The following is a 16,754-nucleotide window of genomic DNA, read 5'->3' as shown; positions in this document are numbered from 1 at the left end:
TTGGACCTGCAACAAAGGAGCTGGAAAGGCAAAGAGAGCTGCTCACAGGCTTGAATCTGGAAACATCCTAAAGGAAAAACTTGTGGAGTTGTACAGCAGTGATGAATGGGATACAGGCAGCCCTGAGGTACAAAGTCCTGCCTAGGAAACCAGGGTTAGAGCACCCTGAGTGCCACTGAATCACTTGCTGGAGCACTGTCACAACTGACTTTTAATCTGGATGCCTTATGGGGTTTTGGCCAGCTGAGATACTTACAGCCTGATTTTCAGAATTGCTGAGACACACCAGCTCCCAGTCCTTTTCTCACAGGAGACCTGCACCAGCCAAACACTTGGACACTACTCATAAGTATTTAAAAATAGCAAGGATACTGTCCAAGTATCAAACTATACCTTTTTTATCTATCCTAAATCATGCTTTGAAAGTCTTTTGGGCCCTCTGTGAGGGTTACTGATGCTTGCAAAGTCCTCTGGCATCCTCAAATGGAGAGCCTGGTAGAAGAGTAAAGCATTCCTTATTTTCACGTTTTTATATCACTTCAGGGAGAAGGGTCTTCTCATGTAAGGTAGTGTTTACTGACATTCAGACCAGAAATACCACTGATATTAAAAAACAGATTTTTTTTTTTTCACTTCCTACAAGCCTGAACCATGGGGTTTTTTTTTTGCATAGTTGTATTTCAAGTAGCATTTGCAAAAAGTTGATGCTGTAACAACAGGTCTTTTCTCTTTCAACTGTCACATTTAGCTTCCCCTCTTGATCAATACATTACAAGGTCAGCCCCAAACCAAAAGGAACTGAATATTTCATTACTGACTGCAGAGGAAGATAATGAACCAAAGACAGTTTTTGCTCCTGTGAACCTCAGAAGACTCTTTTCTACACAGGGGATATCAATTTGTATTTCTGAAATCACACGCTGTCAAACATATGCATACATAAACACACATACATCTCTGTGTTTTCACTTGGAATCTAAATTATCTAAAAGAAAAACTCCAATGGATGCATTCCATACCTCCCACCTTCTTTTCACCTCCACATTTCAGTCATTTAAATCTGGCTTATTTCTAATCTTCCCTGAAGTCTTAGACAGCAACAGTATAAAGATTGCTATAAGGTGATGCACACACGGGGGAAAAAAGCAAAACCCTCCCTGCCAAGTCCACCTATGCAGCATTAAGGAAATGCAGAATCCCTTTCAAACAGGGAAAGGGACTGGCTCATCCCTCAGACCTTTTTTAATGCAACTTCAGAGTGTTTCCATACAGTCTGTACTCTTTTTTCCCCCCCAACTCCTTGATGTATCACACAGAAAGATGCTGGAGGCACCCTGCTCCTCTGAGGAGAGGACATTGCCACACATTTTAGTTACTGCTTCTCTCATGCATTGCCAGCTGCTATTGCTCCTGCTGGGTTTTTTTCTTAGGTTTGCTGTCTGGGATTTTTTGGTTGGTTTAAACAGTGTATTAAATTTTACCATTCAAAAATGTTATTTAGCACAAGTGTTAAAGAAATCCTGCCTCGCTCCTCAGACAGGCAATTGACATTGGTGGAGAGGAGCAGTTCTGCCACAACTTCCTAAGTTTCAGCCAAAGAAGAATTCTAACAGAGAAGAAGTAAAACAAAATAAATTCCTCCTAGTGATCCATTTCTCACAAAGTTTAATCCTAATTCTGACCTCAATTGTGTTAGTAGTTAGAGATAAACTGCTCAGAAATCTTTTGCACATGAGAAGACATCTACCACAGAGGCAGCAAGGAGTCTGAAATGAGGTGATCTGCTTTTATTATTGTATTTATATATCAATACTGTAATTATGAAACTTAATTTGTTTTTTCCCTGTCCTCAGTCTGTCTCCATACCATTTTCTGTTCCATTTCTTCACATCTCTGTATTTCCTGCTAAATGCACGTAGCATCCACAAAATTACACCATGCCTCACAGCCTTGGGAGCAAGACTATTGTGGAAATGAAAGAGCATTTAGAAAAACAGACTTAATTTCACAGCCTGCCTTTGCTATCAACCTCACTTCTTTTGTATCACTGTACACCATTTGTTTCAAGTGACCTGATTAAGCCCAAGAATGCTTCCAGGAAGGGCAGCTGACAGCAAACCCTGTGACACCGAGGGGATGCAGCCACTGCTGCAACCCCACACAACTCTGAGCAGGAGTTTGCAGAACAACCCTGTGCCAGACCTACTTCATGCCAATGTCAGAGCATGCTGGGGTTAACTTGCACTCCCAGTTACAAGAGAAAACAGCCAGCAAATGCTACTATGCTAAAGCACATCATCTTGTACTTGCAGCCCAGGTCTTTCCCCAGAACGGAGCACCAATGGCTTGATCTCACCCTCAGCTTTTCCTCCTGTCCCTGGACTCTCAAGATGTTCTGGTTAGTGCTTCTGGCCACCCAGAAGGTGTGGTGTGCAGGGTGGAAAGTCAGGGAGACTGACCACCCTGCTGTAACCCTTCCCTGTATGCTTATGCAGTTACTCACACTTAGCAGAGACTCCAGAGCTGCAATGGAGATTTTATTAAACCGCTCCGAATCTACAGTAGCAGACAGAATGATAAAACCTTTCAATAATTAAAAGTGCACACGACTAAAGCAGATTACACAGAACTGCACCCTGAATTCTTCCCAAGCCTTGATTCTAGCTGGTAGCACTGGGTATTCTTACTAAGGAAATGGCAGTCACTGGTGGCCTTGAAGGCACTTGTCTGAATTTATCTAAGAGAGGAACTAATTTACTGCAGCTCTATTAAAAATCTGTCTAAACAGCAACAGCTGAGCAGCTCAGCAGCCATTGGCCATTAACATCATTGTCAGGATCCTTTGCTAGGATCAGTTGGGAATGAGGAAGCTTCTTTACTATGCTTGCAGTTCAAACATTCAAACCCTAACCAGGCACATCAGTAACTAAAAACCAGAATGCCAAATCCAGACAGGTCCAGGCTACATGAACACGCCTCCAAAATCTCTGGTTCAGAAAGACATGAAATAATGGACGGGAAAGCAAAAACTGAACTCGAACAGCTGGCTCAGGGAACTGCCTTTCCCTCCTTCAGTGCACAGCAGTGCAACCCTACCTACCTCTCATCTGCTGCACAGCACTCGCCTGGGCATTTTCTAGAGGCAGTGATACTCTCGCCACTGGAATTTACACAGAGAAATATCAACTCTAACATTCAGCTCTATATGATTAAGCTGAAATGAGAAATGTTCCAATAGGCAAGGGCAGCTTTAATCAGGTAGAAGCCTACACACAGTTTCCAAAGCCATTAAAAACCTATTTCTTCCCTCCTGACTTAAGAAGTGCATTAAGGGTCTGTGTTGTTTTGGTTTAGGTTTAAGTCTGCAGAGGGTATAGCTAGCAAACACTGAATGCTTTGGCTATCTCTCCAGACTAAGATACTGCCTTTCCAAATGATATACTTTTTCCAGAAGGTTTGGTTTGATTTCTCAAGGTCAGTGCAATATCACAGAGCAGAATTAAAAAAAAAAAAAAAGCCCCTTACCTGTGGCAGAGTGCAGACTCTCCAAGCTCCAGTACCTGGACAGGACTCCTCTCATGCCACCACCACCACACACCACCCCGCTGCTGTCTGAATCCGAGCCCGGTGAGAGCCCGGAGCTGCCGCTGCTGCTGCAGTTCTCGGCACTGTGTGCCCCGCTGGACTCACTGGGGCACTGCTGGGTCCTCATGCAGGCGGGTGAGCAGGGGAGCCGGGGGCTCTGCGGGGCTGCGGGAGGAATCGGGCAGCGCTCTGCGCAGCTCTCGCAGGGCAGCGGGACCGGGCAGCGCCGGCTGAGCACTGGGCTGGATCCCGAGCCTCCTCTCCGCTCGCCTCGATGCATCCTGACATCATAGGGGTCCGCTAAGGAGGCTCCCTCTGTGGCAGCTCCGCTGCTCTCAGCCGCAGCTTCCAGCAGCTGATTTTTATTAAAGCCGATTTCAAGGCATTAAGGAAGCAAGGCGTGAGACAGATCTCTCCTCCTAATTTAGCAGAACTGTCAGATTAAAAATAAATAAGTGAAAATAGTAGAATTTCATGCATTTTAAAAATGCCCGAGTGAGAGAGACCTTGTGTCATCTGCTTCCCCTGAGAACTCAGAAAGGATTTAACATATAAACTAATCATGTTTAGAACTGGCTGTGGCTGCTGCTATTAAAAAACTATTTTTGTAAGTACTTGGAAAAGGAATTCAAAATGAAATTAAAGCCAAAAAAACACAGATTGAGATTTGGGAAGAGTGCAGCTGGGAGTTTTGAAAAATCATTTAGCATCCACTCCCAGACTGCAGACCTGGTATGATCCCTATTTCCATGTGTAACCTTTGCAAGAGACCTCAGTCCCAACTGAAACAGCATCAGTGACTCATTTACTAGAAAGTTTTATATTCTTATTACCTAACAGGAGATTCCCTGTATCCCTATAAGAAGGATCCTGAAAACATACCAGTTTCCTGGGAATGCAGAAATACCTGTGCACTTTAGCAACAGCTTTGAAGCATCACAGAAATTTTGTAATAAAGGACATTCCTGGGCTGCCACTCTGCTCAAAGACCTTGCAGATGGCAGATTTGTCAAATTATCAAAATAATTTATGAGTAGCCACATGGTTTGTACCCTGTGCAGCAGAAAAGAGTGTAAAACCAGAACTAGCTTGATTCAGTGTGGGATTACCCAGGTCAGGTGAAAGTTTGGCCAGGTGAGACGGGCGCTGGACCAAAGCAAAGGAGGAGATCAGTTCCCTCAGCACATCTGGAAGAGGGACAGCCATCCACATGTGGTCCACAAAGGAAAACCCCACACTGCTCCTGTCACAGAGAGAGTGAACTTGGCTGCAGACACCCAAATCCAAACCTAGGAGCCCAATTTCATACATGAACTGAAAACACTTATTTTACAACTTGTATGTAAAGTGGCTCTTTGCAAAGTAAATAAGGCCATTACAGCTTGTTCCAATAGAGACCCCTTTGAGTTTGCCTCACTATCCATGCAGTAGCAGAGTTATTTCAGCTCAGTAAAACTTCTGGTTTACTGAGTATTTCCAAAAAGGAAAAAAATGTCACACTCCATCACTAGAGAATATCACAAAGCACCCAATAATGCTGAACCAACTTAAATATTTCAGCTATTCTTTAAAAGAAGAGTCTCTGTAGCAGTAAAACAAACAAACAAACAAGCAAACAAAAAAACCCAAACCATTTCTAGTAATGTGCAACAAAATAATTCCTTCAATTACCTTCTGAATGAACCAAAGTATCTAATACTTCCGAACAGAGAAATGGAAATATGTTCTCAATTTGACTGCAGTAGAACCACTCTTCTGCACTGATCTGGTTCTTCCAGAACTGCCTGCATTCAAGTACAACTGGAGAGAAACTCCTCTTGATCACAATAATCAAGGGAAGGTAAATTAAACATTGACAACAAAGGTGAAGGCAGCTGTTCTGTGGATTTGGAGATCAGGGCATTGAGAAGAAGAAAGTCAGTTCAGCTCTTCAGACAGCAAAGGTGCTAAAGAGAGGCTACAAATCAGTCCTAATTATCCTTGTGTATGTGTGTCTGTTGTAGGTATGCACTGGAGAGGAATTTTCTAATAGAATGGAAAGAAAACAAATTCTACACAGTCAAACTGTGGAAAGCAAAAATTTTGTCAGAATTCAAGACTGCAACCCATCATAGAGGGGTTCCACTGACTACAGATTTTGTTGTTGTTGTAAAATCGACATGGAGATTTTCTTCTGTGACATTAGAGAGAAGTTATCTAAGGTTGACGTAGCAGTAACTGACTCCACCTAAAGATTAAGAATCTCGCTGCACAGTCTGGTAAAGATGGCCAAGCTAGTCTCGGACAACCTGATCTTAAATATCTGCTGGATTTTTTAGCCTCTGCTGGGTTCTCCTGTAATCTTGTAGCTTTGAACAGTGATTACCAGATTCATTCAGGATTTCCTAAGACTTTCTTCTTCTCTCTTTGCCCCACAGAAGGTTTTTATTGGTATGCTAAATTTTCACCTCAGTAGCTAATACATAAAATCCCACTAAGCTTGCTAAAACAAATTTTCATTAACTCAGCACTACCAGGCCCTACTTTTAAGACTGGATGAAACCCTTTGAGTGAGCACATCATCAAAGAACTCACAGAGGGCAAATGTTCGTGGCTGTGGTTAAACAGAACCAAGATGGACACAGTGGGTCTAATCTTTCTGTGATTAAGAGACAAAGTGAAAAGTATACAGCAGGCAATGGGATTATTTTTAAGCCACTTAAATTCAGTTATACTCTTCTATTTAATGGGGATGGAACAGACATTTCATGGTACAGCTACCATGATACATTTCTGGAAACTTGCATACCACTTTCTTCAAGAGCTAAAATGACAAAAATGGAATAAATAACTCAGCATGCTATTTTGCTGAACTATAGGACTGCTAAATATTTATAAGACATAATGAAGTCCTGTTATTGAGCTAATATTTTCCCTCTTGAACAGATTTCTCCAGTGGCTGTCAAACATCTTCACATTAACTGTTGCCAAGTGTGAGTTTTAAAGCACATCTATAGCTGGGAAAAGAAGATGAAAGTTGTCCACATGATGTTGAGTAAACAAACAGTCCCTTTGCCTCTGAGAAATACTTTCCACTACACCAGGGAGGCCGGAGGATAACTCAGTATCACTAAGTGGTCACTGTTTTCCAGACTATCCACAAAAGATTCAGCCCTTGAGAACTTGGCTCGCCTATTCTTGTTGCAGAATTTCCAAGGCCACCAGTATGTTCCTCATCAGCACACATCAGTCACAGGGAATTCATGCCTCTCTGCTTGGCACAACCAACCACAGCTCTGTGGTCTAACTCCAGGGTATCTCTTGTAGACATCTGATAGCAGAAAATTCAAAGATCTGAGGCTGTTCTAATCTGACAAAGCACATGGTAAGTTGCCAAAAATATTTGGTCTGCATTTAGATAATGATTTAAAATAATACAGGTATGAGATTTGTTCTAGCACAGCTACAAACCTATCTTGTAATACACAGGTTACAGGCTCCTCCCTCTATGAGGATATGACAAACCCTGGAGGTTTATGGTCACGTGTGTGTCCCTGTCCCAGCCCAAGAGTTTCAGAGTCTCTGAGAGGCGGACTGAGGGGAATATCTGGGAAAGGGTAACGAGCTGGCACAAGAATAGAAAAGAGAGGCATGGATAGCAGTGAAAGCAGAGATGTCAAGAAACTCCAGTTCTCAGACAATTACCTGTGTCTGTCTGTCACTGTGTTACCTCGTGATTGCCTCCTGCTGGAAAGTCCCTGTGGAAAAGCTCAGAAATGGCAGGATATGCCCTAAGTGCTCCTTCTGCTCTAGTCCCATGGGCTGGTAGCTCTCACACCCAGAACTGCCCCTCTCCTGGCTTCAGCCTTGTTGCAGCTACATTCTCACAGCTGCAGCCACTGTCCAAACAGCTTCCCAGCAACATCCCCAAGTTTAGGCCGTCTTCAGTTTATAAATAAACAAATATCAGCCTCAGGAGAGATGGGGAAGGAGAAGACGGGTCTCATAGCCTAAAAGACAAACATGCTGGTCCACTGCTTTAACCCAAAGCCTCGTTATCCTGCTACTGCTCACTCCAGTGCATATTAGGCCCTTCCCTCCCACCCCTTTCCTGCTGTGTCACAAGGTATTGCACCAGGTATTCAGAGGCTGCTAAAAAGCAGAAAAGCATTCCCATATCTACTTTAGGAAGTGGTTTACTTCCTAAACTGGCAGTAAGGGACAGACTGAGCAGTACAAATGAAGACATGGGAGTACCCAGACAACCAGAAAAGGAGGAGACTGAGGGGGAACCTCATTGCAGTCAGACTTTTTCACACAGGGAAGCAGAGGGACAGACAATGATCTTTCTGACAGCTGGTGACGGGACCCAAAGGAATAGCCTGAAGTTGTGTTAGGGGAGGTTTGCGTTAGATATTAGGAAAAGTTTTTCTCGCTTAGAGGGTGGTTGGGCACCAGGGCAGTGGTCCCAGTGCCAAGCCAGCCAGAGTCCTAGAAGCATTTGGACACGGCCCTCAGGCACGAGGTGTGGCTCCTGGGGAGGGCCAGGAGTTGGACTTGATGATCCTTTTGGGTCCCTTCCAAATCAGAATGTTCTGTGAACGAAAGGGGAAAGACACTCGATATTCACCAACACTCCCTGCTGAAGCGTGTGTGCAGCCAAGAAAGCTGTTCCGAACTGTCCTGGTGTTCCTGATGTTTGAAGAGGACGGTGAAGCTCCCTGCGCTGGGGGTGCCTGTGTGTGCTGGCGGGGGTTCACCCGCCCCGTCCCCGCCGGGGGCTCCGCGCTGTGCCCGGCACGGCACGGCACAGCACGGCACAGTGCAGCACGGCACAGCGCAGCACGGCACAGCGCAGCACGGCCCGGCCTGGCACGGCACAGCGCAGCACGGCACAGCGCAGCACGGCACAGCGCAGCACGGCACAGCGCAGCACGGCCCGGCCTGGCACGGCACAGCGCAGCACGGCACAGCGCAGCACGGCACAGTGCAGCACGGCACAGCGCAGCACGGCACAGTGCAGCACGGCACAGCGCAGCACGGCCCGGCCCGGCCTGGCACGGCACAGCACGGCACAGTGCAGCACGGCCTGGCACGGCACAGCGCAGCACGGCCTGGCACGGCACAGCGCAGCACGGCCCGGCCCGGCCTGGCACGGCACAGCGCAGCACGGCACGGCACAGCACGGCACAGTGCAGCACGGCACAGCGCAGCACGGCCCGGCCCGGCCTGGCACGGCACAGCACGGCACAGCGCAGCACGGCACAGCACGGCACAGTGCAGCACGGCACAGCACAGCACGGCACAGCGCAGCACGGCCTGGCACGGCCCGGCACAGCGCAGCACGGCCCGGCCTGGCACGGCACAGTGCAGCACGGCACAGCGCAGCACGGCCCGGCCTGGCACGGCACAGTGCAGCACGGCACAGCGCAGCACGGCCCGGCCTGGCACGGCACAGTGCGGCACGGCACAGCGCAGCACGGCCCGGCCCGGCCCGGCCCGGCCTGGCCCAGCGCAGCACGGCCCGGCCCGGCACGGCGCATTGGACAGCGCGGCACGGCCCGGCACGGCGCATTGGACAGCGCGGCACGGCCCGGCACGGCACAGCGCAGCGCAGCACGGCCCGGCACGCCCGGGACAGCGCGGCACGGCCCGGCACGCCCGGGACAGCGCGGCACGGCCCGGCACGGCGCATTGCACAGCGGTCAGAGCCACCTGCCGGTGCCGCTCGGCTCGGCAAGGGCTGCCCGGGCCGAGGCTCCGGCGGGCAGGGCCGGTCCCCGCTGCGGGGACAGCTCGCAGCCTGCCCCGCTCCTGCCGGCAGGGCACAAAGGCAGCGAGAGGAGGGCTCCGACTGCGGAGAGGGGCGTGACGAGCACAGCTGATACAGCGCTAAAATGAAACTTGTCTGCACTCGTCCCGTTCCAGCGAAATGCACGCAGCCCGGCCAAGGACGGCCAGGCTGTCCCCAGCTCCTGGGCAGGTGCAGGACAGGGTGTGGGAGCTGTGCATGGCACCTTTTGGGCTGGGACCATCCCAGCCATCGTTTCACGCTTGCAGAACTAGAGAGGCCTCCATCCTCCATCCCTCACAGTTTTTGCAGCATTCCCTACACAAGGTGATGAGGTGCAGACTTTGGGAGTGGGAAATTTATCCGTATTTTCAACATGGAAGTGTCTAGCACTTCCATGTTGAAAATACGGATAGACTAAAGCATAGACTGGGATCATTAACACAAGTAGCTGCAGCTTTGGAGTTAGAAATCTTTAAATTAGATTAAATGAATTGATAATTTATTTTATATTTATTTTACATGCCCTACAGCTCTGTCAAAAGTAACAGGTATCACAACAAAGCTGTGCAAGAATCAAAGAGGGCACTCTGCTGCACTACTGTTGCCTCAAGGACATAGCCAATATTAAAACTGATCCATCAGCTTCAGAATATGACTTCAGTAACTTGCAGTTTTCTTCTCATCCACATCCTACCACAGGCAGGATATGTGCCCACATTCATCTCCCCCAAAAAGCTTCAAATGAAGCCCAAATGCAGAAGCTAATAGAGATGGCTGTGGTAGAAGAACCTCTGCTTCATCTCTCCATCAGTTTCCTTTCCCAGGAGCATGCATTTGGTGGTGGCAAAATGATTGTGCTCTATTTCGTTTGTTGTGCTACATTTACTCAGAAATTCTTCAGGTCCAGGCTTAGGTTGTGGTATGAAATTCACTTGTACCTATCTCGGGAATATTGTGTGAATCACAGATGATTCAGGTTGCAGGCCCCATTTCTAGACAGCATGTAAACACCTACAGCACTGCCAGCTGGTCAGTCTGCATACATTTACTTCCCCTATTCACCCTCAGAAATTCATACATATTTTTTAACTCCCACGTGTCCCAATTGGGAACTACCATGAAATTTGTCTCAGCTGTGACTCAGAATGTACTTCTATGACAGTAGTGCTCAGGGATTTCAGCTGATGTCAGAGATGCACAGACAACTTGACAATTATGGGTTTCCACCTGGGATTTCCAAGGAGTAAAGCTACAGCTTTTTTAATTCAGACAGGGAGCTGGTCCTAAGCATTGGGACAGCACCAGATGCTTGGGATAGCAAGTGATCAAAACCCTCAGTGCTGAGAGAGCAAAGGCAAGGCTCTCAACACCACAACAATAAATAGCTTTCTTATTTCCAGATCAAGCCTCATGACTCTGTGCATGAGCTGCACAAAGTGTCAGAAAACAAACCAGTTTTGCTTGACAAAATACTATGACCATTCAACTCTGATGTAATTAGTTCAATGTTATTGTCCCTTAATTAGGTAACTCCAGCAGGGTTTAATCGATGGTACAGAGCCCTTCTGAGGCAGAAATGACAGTTTGGCACCCAGCTGTGGCTGGCTTTTCCTGGCTAGGTTCCTAACCACCAACAACTCATCTGCATTCTGTTTTCCTTATTCCAGCCCAAAGTGCTCTGATAGAGATATCTGCAGTGTTTGGGCAGGCACTGTCAGATGGAGAATTTAAAAACCTGGCAAAGATACATCTCACAGTTTAATAACCTGTGCAACTTAACATTTTAATTCTGAGAAAGCGTCAGTCATTGGAAGTGAAGCAGACATGATACTTCATGTTGTGCACTCCTCATGAAAACACAGCATACTTGTTCTTTACGGGGATTAAAAGTACAAGAAACTTCTGTCTCTAGAGGCTTATTTAGTTGCTTTAGTGCCTTATTAGCAACCTGAGAGGAATCTCACTGTAGTGCTCTCCAGCAAACACAAGGCTGAGCCTATTTCCTCTGCAGAAATCTAATTCAAGAGTGTGGTAGAGGTGACATCATCGTAGGTGAGAGAGTTCTCAAGAGACAACACAATGCTTCTTCATCAAGCATACTATCATTGCAAGGAGTGATTTCTTCTTCACTAAAAAGTTGACCATGCATTTAAACAGCACCAGGTTCATCCACTCAGGGAGAAAACAAACCCGAATGTGAAAAGCACATGAAAAATTCAACTCTAAAGCAGATTTCTGCTCAGACATGGATGCAGCAATCATCATGAACAGGTTAGAATGCTTATCACATAGTTTCCACATTCAATAAACCAGCGCTTAACTCTCTCCTCATTCCCACCCAGCCAGGCCAGCGTACACACCAGGAGCAGAGATGCGCCGTTTCCAGCCCACGCAGTCTAGGCCTGTCGGGGTGCTCTGGGAAAATGGATGCAGCTTCAGTGGCAGGATGTCCAAGGCAACAGGAGATGTGATGGATGGACTTATTCCAGCCTGCAACAGGACAGGGAAAACAAAGGCAACAAACATTACGTTTAGATGCCCTGTAGGACAAAATACAGCATTCATCCCAGAGCACCTCTTCCCAGCTCTGATACCTGCCCATATAAGTAAGCAGAATGTTAGTGGACACACATGGATGATTATGGCTAGAAACATTAAAAAACAGTGAGAAGGCAAGAAAAACTGTAAGGTGATAAGAACAGAAGTGGATAAGCAAGTACTGGATTCATATTTCACATACAACCATGCACACCTCCATTCACAGAAAGTGTCACTCCTCCCTATAAAGTCTTTCTAGTGGAGGGGGTTTCATATCGCTACAAGGAATCATCCCCTCAGCTACAGAACTATTCCTGAAGCCTTGTGACTGATAGGTCCTCTTCTGGTATTTAACATGAAAATAAAGCTTTTCCCTTCAGAGATTTATTGGTACCAGTCCCCAGTCATGTAGAATGTGGATAAAAACATTTTTCTCTTCAGCTAAAGGTACAAGTAAGAATTTGCACACTTTCCTCTACCTGGCTGATTGATTTTATAAAACTTATAGAACTTAATAAAACTTTGAAAACTCAATTTCACTGCCAGATCTCATTGAATTACTAACTTGTGCTCGTTTAAAAGGGAAAGCATAGAGTTACATACACATATCTTATGGCCTCTAATGCAGAATGTAGTAATTAAGGCATGCTGAAGATACGCTTTTATCCCTTTTTGCTTTTCTCTGCCATGGCTGCCACACACAGAAAACATTAGTGGCTGGGAGATCAGCTGCTCAGTAAGCACAGACAGTTTTTCATCTCTATCACTATTGCCCCTTCCTTTTGTCACTGACATTCCATTACAACATATCCATCCTTCACTGAGCCAGGAACTTGGCATATTGAGATCTCTCCCTCTCCCCACCAGCCCACAGCATGTACTATCAACAGAAAGTCTGCTGACCAGCCTTGATGCTGAAACCTCTTCTGTAGATGGCCATTAGCCAAACCCTCCTTCCCAAACCAACCAGCACACAGTGCTCACGCAGCTGAGAGTGCTGCTGCTCCATGCCTGGGTTGGTTTTCTATTCCTGCACTTAACTTTCCTAAAACAAAGAGAACACTGCCAACACTTTGGCACAAATCACCATCTCTTGAGGGACAGCAAGAACCCTGTTCAAATTAACCTGAGTAGTGCCTGTTTTTTTCTAGAAAAGTCACAGCAAATATCCAGTGGGAAGACACACTCTTCTGGTGACAGTGAAAATCAAGCTTACTGGGCCACAGCTCTGAAAATGTCAAAGGTAAAGTCTAGGTTATTTACACAAAAGGTGATAGAAAGCATTATTGTTCTGTTTAAGACTAGAAAGCAGAACCCTGGCCTAAGGCTGTTACAACTGCAGGCTTCATTTTTATTAATTCCTGGGACATCAGAGCAAATTTTGGTACAGGCATCATTTGACTCCTATAGCATGGAAGCCTGTACAACCCTAACTCAGGAGAAGAAGCATTTTCAGCAGTGTTAGTAACATGTGGGTAAGGATTTTACAACCTACAAGAGAGAGGATGAGAAATGAGGGAGCAGACTATAGTAAAGGTCCTCTCTCCTGTATTTTCTACCAGAGGTTCCAGAGGTTATTTCTGTGCTCTTATGCACAGCAGTTCAGTCCCAGGCAGAGGCTGGGTCTCAGTTGTATATCCATGCCTTGTCAGGTGCACACCGGGGGGGGGGGGGATGTTTCTCTTTATATCTCCTCCTCAAAGTGTATTCATTTCCCTCTTAAAGTCTATCTGAGTTGTCCACAGTGCTCAAAGCATGGTACTACACAACAAAACTTCATTTTCTCTTATTTTGGATGGGGTAAAATCAGATTTGCAGTAGTAATATTCAGGGCAATGAGCTAAAGATCTATTTTTCACTGCTTCTCATTTCTCTTTCAAAATAAAAGAGCTTTTTCTGCACGATACCCCCTCTGGGTATAGCCCCCTGATGGGCCTTTTAGGAATCTCTCTAATTTGGCAGTGCAAAAACTGTGCTCAAACAGACACACGTAGAAGCCATGTCTGTGCTTCTATTACTGTGCACTCAGGAGGCATCAAGCTTAAGAGCCAGGGTTTAAGTTTTTGTCAAAACAGGAAAGCACTGCCTATCTATTGCCATGCGGTTCAGAGCAAGAATAATTCCCAAAAGAGAGCCCATTGCCATTACAGCATTCCATATGTCAGTGGTTTGGGGCATTGTCTCTGCTCCAGTTAGAGAACTTCTCCTGCATTAAAAAGAAGCAAGAGGACCCCAGGCTACAGCCTGAAACCCATCACCATGTGAAGGGCAAAGCCTACAGACAAGCAAAAGAATATAGATTCATCCACAGCTACATTTCTCTTCTTCCCCTTGGGGTGGGCAACAGGGGGGTGTTGTATTAAGACTCTAAGGCCCACGATCAGAAGCTGCTCAGCTTGTTACTGGCAGCATCTCATTATAAGGGACAGCTAGGTCAAGCTTTGAGTTTGACTGGGAATTTACACAAGCTGTACCCATTTAAGGAAGCAGAGCAGCTTACTGGACCTAAGCAAAAAAAAAAAAAAAAAAAAAAAAAAATCACAATATATAGAATTGTTTGGAGCTGGCATTTTAAATGTTTTAATGTTTTTGGGGGTTTTTTTGGTTGTTTTTTTTTTTGGGGGGGGGGGGTTGTTTTCTTTTTTTAGCTTATAGGTAGTTTCTTGATTGTTTGTCCATTTTTCCCTGTCCCAATTGCCAGCCCTCAGAGTAGCCTTATATTTCCATTATGCTCCTCTCTGTACATGGATCTGAATGATAGAGTGGTATCAGAAATCAGCACTTGAATAAGCAAGAATTCCTCTCTGCTCTGCCCCATTAAGTTGTTTCCCCAATATTGCAGCATTACATCACCTTGTGGGCTGACCTGATCTTGACTTAACACAACGTGACTTGTCAAAACAAAAGCCACACATCCCAAGGCAGCCGTGTCAGAAAACATCAGACTTGTAATTTCAGCTCTCCAAAGCCCCATACAGTCCCCTTTTTGCAGTCACAAAACCACAACAGACAATGAACATCTTACAGAGCTTCTTTTGGGATAACTTGTTCCTTCTTATTAAAAGGGATTCATCATCCTTCTAAAACTGTTCTCAAAAACACTGCAGCTTGTGACAGCACTCCCAAGACACTTGGGAGTATGAATAAACCAGCACTGTTACAGGACAAGAGCATTACAAAGACAGAATAAAATCGTATGAAAATGGCACTGTGTGGTTACTATTATAAATAAAATGCACAAGCCAAGAAATTCAGTTATATGGGCATAAAAGAGAGACTTTGAATCCCCTCAGTCCTCTCATTTTGCAACCAGTATTTTGTTTCTTGGCCTGCCTACAAAGATTAAAGTGTCAATAACCTACGTAACACAAATGGACAAAACCAGTAAACTCCAAACCTACCTACACACTTCTACCCAGAGAAGAATGAACCAGAAAACTGAGGCCCAAGAACCCCCCGGGCAGGTGATGCTCAGAGAGGCCTCATGGGCACAGGGGCAGCTGCACATCATCATGCAGCTGATTGCAATTTAGAGGTAAGTTTGCACCAGAAAATAAGGGTGGAAATGCTTAAAGGAGAAGCTGTTTTCTGGCAACCTCCAAATGTGCAGTCAGTCAGCAGAGCAGACAGCATTCAAGCTGTGTAATCTGATGGCTCCAGGGGAAGCTATTGAGGGAACTGGTCACTCCTCTTAGCAGCCTTATTGCTCTCAGTGCTGGCCCACATGCCCTGCAGCATGGGCTAGATTTCCATCACTACCCATGCTTGTCGAGGAATTGTGAGAAATATTTTTAGATTTCTGTTAATCCCTGACCCCATGTAAGCCAGGCATTCACTTTCACTAGCCCACCTCATCCCTGCACAGCACTGAGCCCTCAGAATTTCAGCCAAGGTAGAGAAGTAACCCAAGCCATTTATTTTTAATTTTTTTTTAACCCTAACATACACAAACCTCAAGTGCAATACTCATTGTCTCCATCACATAGATAGTAGGGAGCTGAGCCAGGAAAGCATCTTCACTGAACTAAGAGTGGGAAGCACATCAGAGAATCATATTCAGCACTCATCCACGCAGCAACTGGCAACACTTTGTGTTGAAGAGCCCAACACATACAAAATAACACAGATTTTTAGTCTCTTTCCTTGAGAAGAGGAGAACAGAGGGCAGTTTTTCAGAACCCCTGTTTCTGGGATTGCCCTGGCTCACTGTCCCAGGTGTCTGTCAGTTTGATGGGAGCTCTCCCACGTGGACGGGTTTTTCCTGGGCAAGCCATAGTGGGCAGGCCAATGTTTCCCCTTCACCATTCACAGAACTGTCTGTGCACATAAGCTCAAGCATATTCTGAAGTGGTGATAGGACTACTGAGGCCTCATCTCCTCCCCAAAATTGTCATTTTAATGTAATAACAACAAGAGACAGGCAACCAGGACAACAGAGAGAAAGGGAAACAAATACAAATAACAGACCAAAACAGAAACCCCTGAGGTAAGCTTTTATTTGAGTATCTGCTACGTGATTTCAAGCTTGATCAGAAACTTTCTCAATAATATTGTGAGAGGTTTCATAGAGCATCCCTTGATCTCATGTCTTTTTTCCCCAGAAGTATTGGGGAAGTATTCTTTTGTATGTATTAAGGCTAATTTTGGCTCTTGGACAGAGATTTGTGACTCTCCCTGAAGGGAACAGACCTTAGCTCTGAATCCAAAAGTAACAGATGCCATCAGTGTGAGTCACAACAGCCACAAAGTTTTTTACAAGCAATCATAATGCTGAACTTAAAGTTTCCCTCAGTGGAGAGGAGAATATTAATAGCTAAAAATCCAATGGCAATGTTCTCTTGAGTGTTTCACAGCAGGA

The 16,754-nt window shown here is 45.7% G+C and overlaps 1 protein-coding gene across 2 annotated transcripts in view; it reads right to left on the bottom strand.

Moving 5' to 3' along the window:
* ARHGEF4 (Rho guanine nucleotide exchange factor 4) overlaps positions 1-16,754 on the bottom strand; it is a 124,090-nt gene that overhangs the window by 100,628 nt on the left and 6,708 nt on the right. The window contains exon 3 of one of the 2 annotated variants that reach the window (XM_068201373.1): positions 11,719-11,848. In XM_068201373.1, the coding sequence (XP_068057474.1) occupies positions 11,719-11,848 (130 nt within the window). Of the gene's footprint in view, positions 1-3,525; positions 3,860-11,718; positions 11,849-16,754 lie in introns of those variants that run through there. The other variant, XM_068201374.1, reaches the window with a different exon arrangement.

This window comes from Anomalospiza imberbis, chromosome 10, assembly GCF_031753505.1.
Source record: "Anomalospiza imberbis isolate Cuckoo-Finch-1a 21T00152 chromosome 10, ASM3175350v1, whole genome shotgun sequence".
NCBI lineage: Eukaryota > Metazoa > Chordata > Aves > Passeriformes > Viduidae > Anomalospiza > Anomalospiza imberbis.
Note: the sequence above shows the minus strand (reverse complement) of the source record. Positions and strands in the feature narration are given on the sequence as shown.